The sequence below is a fragment of the Ambystoma mexicanum genome, chromosome 7p (genome assembly GCF_040938575.1).
Source record: "Ambystoma mexicanum isolate Mex_15411 chromosome 7p, UKY_AmexF1_1, whole genome shotgun sequence".
In the NCBI taxonomy this organism is placed as follows: domain Eukaryota; kingdom Metazoa; phylum Chordata; class Amphibia; order Caudata; family Ambystomatidae; genus Ambystoma; species Ambystoma mexicanum.
This window is the reverse complement of record NC_090939.1, coordinates 449,638,835-449,651,838: the sequence shown is the minus strand read 5'-3', so window position 1 is coordinate 449,651,838 and position 13,004 is coordinate 449,638,835. Positions and strand designations below refer to the sequence as shown.

At 46.5% G+C, this 13,004-nt stretch overlaps 1 protein-coding gene across 1 annotated transcript in view; it reads right to left on the bottom strand.

Moving 5' to 3' along the window:
• Window positions 1-13,004, bottom strand: part of TBX19 (T-box transcription factor 19) — a 383,843-nt gene that overhangs the window by 32,320 nt on the left and 338,519 nt on the right. Inside the window, exon 7 of the mRNA XM_069637357.1 lies at window positions 3,074-3,200. Coding sequence (XP_069493458.1) covers window positions 3,074-3,200 — 127 coding nt within the window. The remainder of the gene's footprint in view (window positions 1-3,073; window positions 3,201-13,004) is intronic.

Here is a 13,004-nt window from a genome sequence, read left to right as displayed (position 1 = left end):
AAGACCAGGAAAACAGGCATGTCAAGAATCAAGAATGGGAGAATTCTCAGCCACTGTGGTACTGTCCTTGGCTCCAAAAACAAAGCAGCATCAGTGAAATCAACACAGCCGGTGAGTTGGGGAGACCAATACAAGACCAGTATGTGTTAAAGCCAAGGTTGCAAGCAGCAACATTGTATGGCGAGCGCTGGACAAACATTGCTTGAAAGATGCAAGTAAAGTTGAACTTTGAAATGACAATACGAGACCTTTGACAGAGTGGTCCGACACCAAATGGGTGCTCAATCGAAGGTCTCTGTATAAGGTATCCAGCTGAAAAATGAAAGCGTTGTATAGAATTGTGAATCAAAGTGGTCTTGCGACAGGTCAAGCAAAACCCTGTGCACAATTGAAAGTCTTCGATGATGATTCAGTAAAGAACATTTATGGCAAAGCTGATAAGAGGGTCCCAGCGCGGTAGAGGGAGATCAATTGAAAGCTTTGCGTTAAAGTGGGTCTGAGTCCGACGGACAGAGATCCCGGGTGAGGCGAAAATCACCCGAGAAGGTTTTGTGTTGAAGTGGGTCTGAGCCCGGCAGAGGGGGACCTGGGTGAACAGACAATCATCTGAGAATTTGTGCGTGTGAAGTCGTAAGGAGAAAGGAAGTTTAGGAACTTTGTTGTTTGTGGTATTGCATCAGGCCCTCTGAAAAAGAGAATATGAATGGCAAAGAGACTTTGACACAGAAGGCCATGATGTTGAAATTTTGAACTGCACCCTAGAGAAGCCAGAGACTGTGCTAAACTCGAGTGTGCCGCCTTGACTATGCGGAAAACATGGGGAAGGGAAGCCAATGGCTTGAATATCCTGACATATCATTTTTTGAACACTTTTCATTTGCATAACACTATTTAACACACTATTTGTTTTTAGAAGTAAGAATTGGCAATAGGTTTATTAGTATAGGCCCTTTTAGACAGACACCATTAGGACTTCATTATTTTTATTTGATGGTCGTAGCTTGCTCCCATCTTTAGAGTTAGGTTTATATAGGCGTTTTTCAAACCCAATTGAAGTTCAATAAACACCATTGAACTGTGATTTCTTGTGTCTGTCTTACTGTTTGATACCATGCCTTCCTTACAGATCCCATCAAGTGGATTTCAACTCTTTACCTTTATTTTTAATCCATTACTTTGATTGTTTTTATGACATTTTCCTTAGAATCCAAGGGCTTTTGAAATAATTTTGAAGCCTTTTCAATGTTATAACCTAACTGTGGCTGTACTAACAACACCTAGCTATTGGCATGACACTCCTGACAGCACTACTGTGAGTATATCTTTAGTTTTCCTGGGCCTCATTCTGAGGTTGGCCGTAACCCGCCGGTACCACCGGTGGGTTGCCGCCGACCCGGAAACATTGAATCCACTGCTTAACTTCCTGGTGCCACTGGGACATTACAAGTCCTCGTGGCGTGGGAAGTCAGGCGACAGATTTGGCAACTCCCCATTCCTGTGGAGACCCATAGGACTCCATTGGAGTGGGGAGACGAAAGCACCGGCAGCGTTGCTAATGGTGCCTGTGCTTCCGTGACGTCTCCGCCTACTGGGGATGAAGAGCCTGGCAGGGTTAGACCTGCTGGGCGCTACGGCCCCTGCAGGCAGTCTTGTAGTGTTGCGGTCCAGAAACAAGGGTGCTGGTAAGCTTACCGGCACCCTTGTTTCCGGACCGCCACACTCGTAATGATGCCCACTTTGTCGTATTTTAGTTGACTATACACATTGTACATCACTTTTCGGTGCCACAATATTTGCCACAGCCCCAGTGGGGTATTCTGTCTGTCAGTGTGGTGGAAGTTAGGCTCTGGCAAGTGGGGTATAATAAAAATAAATAAAAAATAATGACAACATCCGCCTGCCTCTTCTGGCATGCTACTGCCTCTGCTGTGGCAGTGCTTAACCTTCAATACGTGAGGGCACTGAAACACAAAAGGCACCAATTCTAGATGCTAACACCTTACTGGTCACTGCAGAGTGCCGCTTGAAGGGAATCCTATGGTTTGTAAAAAAGTGACTTCCACCTTTCTGTAAGAAGACATTTCAAGATGTTCTTAGTGAGCAGCAAATTGTTGAATGTATTTTTTCAGTTTGGGGATGGGCTGCAGAAGTGAGAGTAGGACCACAGCTGTTCTCTGCCTTCAGTTTAGGGAGCTAAGGTCTGCATGTTAGACACAGATCACTGCAGGTGACATGTTAAACCCTTTCAGCTATCATTCTGAAATGGGAAATTCTGGCTTCCAAGGTGCAAGCGCAGCTCTGCAGCAGGCACTTTAACACCCTACGATTACAGGTATTGGTAATTCCATTGTACTATTTTCATCTGATTTCTTTTTTTTATTTCTTTCACTTTGGCAGATTGTCTTGACTACTGATAAATTATTCATTATTTAGTACACTTTTTTTGATATAGTACTTCGCCTTTCATGCTAGGTATATTTTTAATAGATCAAATACTCAAACTCATTTTGGGATGCTTCTTAAGAGGTGTACAGCACATTTGAAGGTTTCTTAGTTACTTATGCTTCTTAGACCTTGGCAGGCAATTGTAGGCCCTGCCATCAAATATTGTTTTGTTATTCATTAGAGCCACCTCACCATATTTGATTTCACTTATTTTGTTATTTATTGGAGCCGCCTCATATTTATTTTATTCCACTTGAATCCCTGGAAATCCTGATTTATAGATGACTTTTGGGTGCTTGCGCCCAGCCTGTAGACCGTGGTGCAGAGTTTGTAATACCAAACGCGCAAACGTGCAGTGGAAGGCCAATGCAATTCCACGTGGTGCTCAGGTCCATGCAACTGAGACGCTCCCCTCTTCGCGACTTTGCACAAATGCACAGGTGCACCTTTTGCTCCTGTGCATCAGATCGTACAGATAGACACATGTCAGGAATCAAGAGACAGATAGTGATTGGGCACTGCTCTCACTTGTGAGTCACATGTGCAAAATGAAATCATAGTCTTACAGTTTAAACTGAACAATGAAACTTACATGCATGCATTGATACTGTCCAAGTAACTGACTTACCTGGCAGTGCTAGACGCAGCTCCGTTCGTGTGCGGGCCTGAAAGCATGTTTGCATGTTGTTGGGTGGATGATAGCGGTGTCCAATTACCACGTCCCGACAAAACATGAAGATTATTACTTGAGCTCTCTAACATTGGCAGGTTAGGAGAAAAAGAACACAATACGTTCCTGAAAAAGTGTTTGCAATCATGACACTTAAAAAAATTCTCTTAAACAAAGTGGTGCTAATTCACAGATAATCACCACCATCTACAAGCAGGCAGGCAAACTCTATGCATATTTATGTTTCTGAATTACTTGGTATCCAGAAAGGAATCCGGTGTAGCTTACTATTGTTGGAAAATCTGTCAATTACAGCTGATTAACAAAAATGCTGTGTCGGAAATGGAGTACCCTTTACAAAGAATAAAATGAGGACATGAACGAAATGAAAAAAAAAAATAGAAAGTTTTGTATAAATGTTTTGGTTAACCACCCTTTGCTTCCTACATTACACATCTCACACACAACTCTTAGCCAACACTTATGCAAAGGAACATCCAGTTGTACATAAGTATATTCAGCCCAAATGGTAAATTGCACCTTTATTTTTGTTTACCACTTACCCATTCAGGCAGACATACACAACTCCCAGGCACATGCTGGTAATGCCTATTTTGCGTGTCTACTAGTATGTTATGCATGAGCCAGAGATGTGATATGCCAAATGCACGCAAAGCCCCTTGAAGTAAGCTCTTTCGTGAACGGGTGAAGTTATTTTGTGAATTAGTTCCAACCTACATATCCTTACATTATTATTAAATGTCCTTATTAATATTCTATAACACACAGAAATATTCCTTTTTGCACTCCTTGACGAGGCATATTAGCCCTAAGAATGGCATTTAAGGGATTGCAAGGGAGGCAGCTTTTGGCCCTGGCAATCCCTCTGCAACCTGCTGCTACCTCTGCAACATGATGTGACATACACACTGTCCATCAAAAGGTATTTTAAGCATTGTTCACGTCCTTGAATTCTCATCTGCTGTCTCCCTGAAAGCTTTCAACAGCTATTTGCTGCTCACAGGTTTATTATTGCATCTGTCATGCCACCAGGAAGTGGAAGAGAGGAAAAGCCAACCCAGCAGATCACACTCCATGAGAAGGTGATTCGGGGCAGGGGCAGGCATCCTCTGCTTCAGCCAGTGTGTCCTGCTATAAGATAAGACAGAACAGTATGGTTCAGTGTGACATGCTAGGGTAGCAGAGCCTACTTATGAGGGCTCTGCTTCCCCTGACAAGATAGTATCTCTGCTCTTCTGACTCCAGCACTGGCAATAGGGCAGAAGTGTGTCCTGCTATAGGATAAGGCCGAACAGTATGGTTCAGTGTGACGTGCCAGGGTAGCAGAGCCTAGCTATGAGGGCTCTGCTTCTCCTGACAAGATAGTATCTCCGCTCTTCTGCCTCCAGCTCTGGCAATAGGGCAGAAGTGTGTCCTGCTATAAAATAAGGCAGAACAGTATGGTTCAGTGTGATGTGCCAAGGTAGCGGAGCACAGCTATGAGGGCTCTGTTTCTCCTGACAAGATAGTTACCCTCGTTATGAATCTGGCGGTAGCCGGGCTGGTAAAACTGGCAGGCTGCCACCGGACTCGTGGGGATTTACCGGCACCGGACTTGCTGGAATTACTGGGGAATTACAGCCCTGGGAGTCTGGTAAATCCGGCATTCCATTACTCCCCATTCCCATGGAGTCTTATAGGACTCCATGGGGATGGGGATCGCGGAAACACTGGCACCATGCGGTAATGGTGCCGGTGTTTTCGCGTCTGTCTGCGGCTGGTGGCGTTATGCCTGCCAGGTCAGACCTGGCGGGTGTGACGCCACACGGCCACAGAACTTCGAGTTAGGCAGTCCAGAAAACGGTGCTGGTACAGTTTTGCCGGCACCGTTGAATCCGGACTGGCTAACTCATAATGAGGCCCAGTATCTCCGCTCTTCTGCCTCCAGCTATGGTAATAGGGCAGAAGATGGGACAGAGGGGTGATGCTCACCGGTACCTGCCCAATTAGCATCTTCTTTGGCTCCCTCTGCTGGAGATCAATGGCAGTAGTTGGACCCTGTAAACCGTGAAAGTGCCCTGACAGGAATAGAGTCTCCAGACAGAGAGGAGTTCCTCTAAGTACATTACTAGTCAGTGCTCCAAAAATAGATCACTCGTCCTAGTATTTTCAATTAAAATCCAGGCTATTGTCTTCTTGGACTGAAGGACATCTACGCGTATGTGTCATTTTCTACCTTGCACTTGGCAAATGATTCATTCTGCATTTGTTCATGCAAAGTTGTTACATGTGTTTGTACAGTTTGGACAAACACACATCTTTTTCTTTTGCTTGTGGACCAAGAAAGGTTTCAACTATATATACGAATTACACACAGACAACAAACATGAATAAATATATAATTCACCACATACAAATAAAATGGAGGAGTTAGGTAGCTCTCTTAGTACATCAAAGGGGGCTGAACGTCTCGGCAGTGTTTTTCGTGATCCAATATATGAATTGTGTATGACAAAAAAATGAAATAAATATTTTGTATTGGTAAATATTGTGTGACCTTATACATATAGTTCCTGTTATCATTTATCTACTGGTCCATTTTTTGTTACTGATGAGCCTATCCGTGCCAGGACAAGCCAGCATCCCAAAATTAACTACATGTCAGGAAATATGTAGCATATGTGGTAAAGTGCACAGAATATCTCGTGTGATGTTTTATCTGCTATGTTTGATATTGGATTTCTTTCTCATAATAAGTGCTTTTTGAGCCCCTGGATACAACATATAGGGCCTCATCACGAGTTTTGCTGTAACCCTTAAATCCAGCGGTAGCGCTGTTATCGCCGGATTTAACGGTCTTCCAAATCAGGGCTTCGGCGGATTTCTCCCCAGCTCTGAAAATATTTCTTGCCTTTATACACATGTATACATGTGATTTTATTGTACAGATCAAAGTACTAATTTACTGATTATTAACTGATTTTTGTTCAATGTAGCCTACGCATACAATTGGATGGGCTTTTACGTACTAACCATGAGTTTAAGCGTTATCAACACATGTATTACAAAATGAACGATCTTTTAAGAATGGATGAATTGGATGTCAAACATGTTTTGCGAAAAGACCCATTTATAATCAAACACTACCAGTTCAACAGAATTCTCTTCTTTTTTCTTTTCATTTATGTTGAACCCAAATGATCCAACCCTACCCCCCTCCCTTTCTGTCTATCTGTAACGTACGTACATAATGGACTACATACATGTATATATGTTCACTTCTACTTTGTGCACCTTTGTAAAGAAATGTGATTAGAACATATGCCCTACTATTTGAGAAAGGCTCTTGTGAAGCAGCAACACGTGTCAATACAGGGCACTCTAATATTGTAAACAATTGATTTCATCAATTCATTTCAATACAATTTCCTTGAAAAAGACTATTGTGCGGTGCAGTTACTTTGTGTGAACATATAAAGTATCATATTTAACCACAGAGGTAGGGTCTTTGGTTCCTCTGAAACCTTTCACACCAGCGTGACACGTCTTAACAGAAGAATAATTAGGTTGCAAGGTATAAGAAGTTGTACCCCTAGAATAACCCCTCCGAATTGTTTAAAATTATCACATTAAGGCAGTAGTTAAAGGGATGTTCTTCAGACTTAGTCATCCGCAAAGGACATTTCCTTCCATTTTTGTGAATCTACACCGTGAAGTGGTCCAATCCCTGGACTCTCAACCTGGATTACCTCAACTCTCTTTATGCAAATATCCAAGCATTTCAACTTCAGTGCTTATAGGTTGCAGTTGTCCAGCTCCTATTTGGGCTCTGGGGAAGAGCCTATCCACCCCTCTGCCTGTACCTATCTTAGCTATTTGGTAAATGGAATATCCTTTCCCCGACTTTCAAATGCAAGTATGGGCTGGACACTGAGTGCCTGGCTCCAGGCTGCAGAGATACGTGCCATGAGGTAGTACGTGGTTACTTCCACCACAGTTACTTCGACCACGGTTTGGTCGACTCTTGTAGGTTGTACGAAATACATATATGTGTGTCCAAGCACCCAGTGCGGAGCGAAATGTACAACTTTGTTTTCCCCTCATTGTTGCCCTGCAAATTTTGTACTTTATTAAATCTTCATGCATTAAACTGATACTGGAGTTTTTACGTTTTTGGAGCACAAAGAACGTGGAGCAATGGATTGTGACCTTGGCGACTTTGTTGCCTTTTGGTTCTCAATATATATATATATATATATATATATGTATGTATGTTTAGGTGTTTAGTGGGCCTATGTGGTAGGAGGGGGTAGAGTGCGGGAAAAGTGATCTGAGGGGAACCCCCTTTAAAAATATAATTCTTATGGCCTACAAGGTCCGACCAAACCGTGGTCAAAGTTACCACGTGGAACCGTGCAATGCATATTTGTACGACCTGCTAGCCAGCCTCTCCTAATGATTTTGCAATTCAAGTATTAACACATAGGTGAAAAACGATACTCATTACGGGCACAGTTGCTCTGACATCATTGGTCTGCAATAGCCTACTTCTAAAGATTCATTCACGATCTATAATCTAGGAGAGACGAGCTTCTCAGACTCCAGAGATTTACACAAATATATGGGCGTCGCGGTAAAATTCTGAAAGTCAAACTGAATGGATCAGTTTTGCAAGTGGTTGGATGTACAAAATAAAAGGTAGTGGAGACAGTTGAACTCTGCGGGACACTGTATGATGGAGGCTTAGAAGCAGTAATGAAGGAGGAAACTTTGACTGATTGTAACCATCCAGAAAAGTAGGATTAAATCCAGTTTAGTGCTCAGCCACCAATTCCATATCTTTTTTTTTTTAAACTTTTATTTTTGCTAACAGAGGCATGTAGCACACACATACATCGGAGCAATGAAAACAAATATGATACATGTATATATAAATACAGAGGCACAAAATCGGCAGTAGAATTACAGTAATTAGGTGATGACAATCATGGAGCAAACAATACTCAAGCTGTTAATGGAGAGGGCTGGGAGGACTTGTCTACCGAGGAAGTGTCGTTTGAGCTATTCAAGTAGCTACTGAAGGCAGACCATATGTTTTGGAGACAAGAGCGGGCCGGGAGCATGCCTAGGAACTCCTACTCACAATTTCGGGACCACGTGAGTAGATTTAACCATTTCTGGTATGAAGGGGGGGTGGGGCTCTTCCAACTCTGCAAAACACCTTTCTTGGCTACTACACAACTCATGTTAAGGAACTTCACAGCGTCCCTGGCCCTCCCAGGGCGCCACACCCCAAACTGAACCCCCATCGGGTCAGGCTCAACAGCAGAATCAGTAATTGCAGACAGTGTTTCTAAGATCTTACTCCAGAACGTGGCCAGTTCAGGGCACTCCCAAAACATGTGCAAATGATCGGCTTCCTCCGCAGTGAGGGCAGAGTCGAGGATCCGAGCGTGAAAACCTTGAGATTCTATGCAGAGTGTAATACAGCCTGTTGAGCAGTTTATATTGTATGGGGCGGTAGCGGAAGTTCAGGGACACCCTGCTGGTATGAGAGCACATCTTTTCCCACTGCTGATCAGTGAGTTCCAGCCCCAGCTCAGAGGCCCAGTCATCACGGCCCCTGGACGGCCGGGGGAGGCAGCGGCCAGTTGGAGTTTGTATAATGAAGAAACCACCCCTCGGGCACCAAACCGAGTTGGTGATATAGGCAATCCCGGGGGAGTCCTGAGGCTCATTGGGAAAGTCAGGCCATGCATTTCGGAACGCAGCGCAGAGTCTATAGAACTGCAGGAGTTCTAGCACGGAACCCGAGTGGCCTGGTCTCCACTTCTGCGGTGTTATAAACTGCCCCTCTGGGTAGAAATCAGTGAGGGCGCGGTATCCCAGGGCCTCCCAGTGTTGCGCCAGGGCGGTGTCATGTGTGGGTTCCAACCCAGGAAAGTTCCAGGCGGGGAGCCACTTGTAGTACGGATACAGTTCGTTGCAGGTATTGAACATCTGGCCCCAGGCCTGCACCGTGGTCTGGACCGGGTCAATGGGCGAATCCGGTTCATACTGCAAGTTTAGAATCAGGGACATTACATTGGTGTCTGCAGCTGCCAGGGCCTCTAGTTTGATGTGGGGGCAGGGTGGGGGCCCAGGGTACCAGTGGGATGCGAACTGTGCCTGCAATGCAGTCCAATATCGCAGCAAGTCCGGGGCGGTGAAGCCCCCTTTATCGTAGGGCAGTGACATGTCCGACCACTTTTTTCGCGCCACGCTAGAGTGCCATAAGAATTGAGTGAACAGCTTGTGCAGGTTCGTGAAGTAACTCCTACCCGGCCAGACTGGGACATTACTGAATATGTAAAGCAACTTGGGGAGCAAGATCATCTTCACCAAAGAGAGTCTTCCAGCCAGTGATAGTGGAAGGGTGCGCCAGCGCGCAATCTTGGCCTCAGCCTGCTCAGCCACAGCCTGGTAGTTGTCAGCAAGTAGCGAGTCCTTGGTCAGGGACACCTGTACTCCCAAGTATCTGATCCCGTCCGGGGTCCAACACAGTGGATATTCAGTGGTGGGTTGTAGCGTGGAGCTAGTGAGGGGAGGATCTCGGATTTCGTATAGTTTATAGTAAACCCGGAGAACATGCCTATCCGGGTGATATCGCGTAGGATTGGGTCTAGATGAACCGCTGGGTCTCTTATGAAGAGTAGAACATCGTCCGCATAGAGCGAAATAATCTCGGGAGAGTCTTTCAGCTGTATCCCTTTGCGTGCGTGTCGCTCCCTGACGTAGTCGGCCATTGGCTCTATTGCCAAGGCGAACAAGATCGGGGAAAACGGACATCCCTGTCGGGTGCCTCTGGAGAGAGGGAACAGTCCGGATGTCTGGGAGTTAACTCGGACCCTGGCCACCGGGGAAGTGTACAGAAACTTAATATATGAGATCATATTAGGCCCTATACCCATAGTTTCCAGCACCAGCCAAACATATTTCCAGGACACCATGTCGACCGCCTTCTGGGCATCCAGCGTGACCGCCACTGCACTCGCTCCCTGGTCTATGCGCGACATTACATTAAGCAACCTTCAAATGTTATGTGAAGTTGATCTCCCAGGCACAAAGTCTGATTGATCGTCGTGGATCATGTACGACATGACCGGAGGAAGCGGTTGGCAATCACTTTGGTGTAGATTTTGGTGTCCAAGTTCATTAGCGAGAGGGGCCTATATGATCCATACTAATCAGTGGGTTTACCGGGTTTGAGCAAGACCGTGATGACAGCCTCACGCAGAGATGGGGGAAGGTTGCCCAACCGGAGTGACTTGTCCCAAACTTCTAGAAGCCTGGGGGCCAGGATGGCCACGTGCTCTTGATAGAACTCTGCAGTCAACCCGTCAGGGCCAGGCACTTTTCCTTTGGGAAGTTTGGATATCGCCTCGACCATTTCATCCAGTAGGATAGGGGAGTCCAATAGGTCTCTAGTCGAGGGAGAGAGGATAGTCGTGGGGATCTGCTCGAGGAGGTCACGCATGTGGGACTCGCTGTTCTCGGGGGGTTGGGAGTATAGTTTAGATTAGAAGTCCATGAAGACTTCCAAGATTTGTTGGTCAGACCATCTTTGCAACCCAAGGCCGTCTTTGACGCAAGTAATCTGTGTCTGGCCCCACTCCCCCCTAGCCAATGCCGCCAGCGTCCTGCTGGGTCTGTCCCCCTCTCCATATTTACGAGTCGCTTGTGGACGGCTGAAATATTGGACCTCCCTGGCGGCTTGCTCATTAAAGAATTGAAGTTCCTTGCTAATCAAAGAGAGGGTGGCTGGGTCGGCAGATGTAGGATGGTCATTCTCTAGTTCGCGCAATTTGGCTTCGGTGCGGGCAAGGTCCGCTCGTATTGCTCTGAGATCTCCTGCCTCCCTAGAGATAGACATACCCCTGATGAAAACTTTGAAGGCCTCCCAGCAGACCCCCAAAGGGGTGGACTGGGGCGTATTAAGCTCAAAATAGGACTGGATGTTGGAAAGTATGTCGGCCCTACACACTATGTCCTGTAGGGCCAAGGACTTGAACCGCCATGTGTTGATGGTAGGGGCAGGTACTCCTAATTCCAAGGACAGCAAGATCGGCGAATGGTCCGATAGGGTGCAGGCCAATATTTGAGTATCCGCCACCCTCCCCAGCAGTGAACTAGACAGCAGGAACATGTCAATCCTAGAGGAGCTGTCATGCACAGAAGAATAGTGAGTGTATTCCCGTGTCTGCGGATGCAGCACCCTCCACGCATCTCGTATGCCAAGGGTTGTGCTATGCGCTAGGAGTCTGTGTGCCGCATTGGAAAGTAGTCTGGGGGCTGTGCCTGTTCTGTCCAGTGTAACGTCTAGTATGAAATTATGTCCCCCCCAAAATGATTTCCACCCCCACATAGGCCAGCAATATGGATACCACCTGGTCAAGAAAATCGGGGGAGTCCACATTAGGGCCAAACGTATTAACCAGTAGGTATTCCCTGTTAGCTATTGCACAATGTAGGGTAACATATCTTCCCTCTGGGTCTATATAGCACTTGTGAAGTATAAACTTAAGTGACCTATGGATCATTGTCAATACCCCTCTGGCACGGGTCGAATAAGAGGTGGAATATGTATGGGGACCCCATGATGGTGCCATGCACCTGGTCAGAGGGCCCTAAGAGTGCGTTTCCTGCAAGAGTAATATTTTACATCCGTGCCTGTTGGCGTAGGCCATAACCTTGCGGGCCTTAGTGTAGTTACCCAACCCCCGCACATTCCAGGACAACGCTATTATGGGCATTTCAGGAGGCTAGGGTACATCCCACAACTGTCAGCGAAGTTTACATGTAGAATGAAGGAGGCCCCCGTGGAGGTGCCCCGATGTCGCGCGTTCTGCCAAAATGCCTCTGTCATTTATAATACCATTACCCAGGTCCCCAACATTACCACCCCCCGCCCTCACTGTGGAAATTCCCCCCCGCCCCCGGATGCAGGTGCCACCAGCTAAACCGACTCTCACTAAGAAGTAGAGGTCGGAGGGCAAACTCCAACAGGGATAAGCCCCAACCCGGGCCCAACAGGGGCCAACAAGCAGTAGCAACCAACAAAACATAAGCATTGCAATTGCAGTGAGGTGCGCTGTTGTTGTGTGGGTGGCTACTTGAACATTGTGGATGACAGTGTAGGCTGTCAAAAAAAAAGGTTACTGCGGAAGACAGAGTCTGTGCAGGGCCCCAGAGCCAGAGAGTTATCAGAAGCAAGGTAAGGGCCAAAGAGGCGTCCAAAGTCAGAGACCAGCGCCACTCCCAGCGAGGGAGACGGAGTTCAATGACCACAGCACTGAGGCCGGGACGCGTCCCGAAAGCATGTCAAGGGGGCCTGGTTCACATAATTGTTGATAGATTCTTGCCATCGTCGCATGGAACACAGAGGATCACCAGCCAGTTTGAGCCTCACCAGGCTGAGTCACATTCAGTTAGTCATCGTTGGCGCGGTCAGCTGCCGGATTGGGCAGTGGTATCTGCACCTCGATGAACTTCACTGCCTTGTCCGGGACAGTGAAGAAATACAATTTGCCGTTGTGAGTAATCTTGAGGCGTGCCGGAAACAATATGGCGTATGGGACACCACGCTCTCTAAGCAGTTGCTTGACCCCAAGGAATTGACGTCGTTCCTGCTGCACCGCTATTGAGAAGTCCGGGAAAATCCTGATGGTGTGGGTCTCGAAGCGGAGGTCTCCCTTTTCTCGTGCAAGGTAATTGAGGATCCTGGCGATATTGGGCCTTGGGATGTTCCCAGGCCTGGGGCGTGGGGATAGGACTCTGTGTGCATGCTCAACGGTAAAGTACGGAGAGAGAGCCGGGTTGCCTAGTAATTCCTTAAGTAGGGCCTCAACAG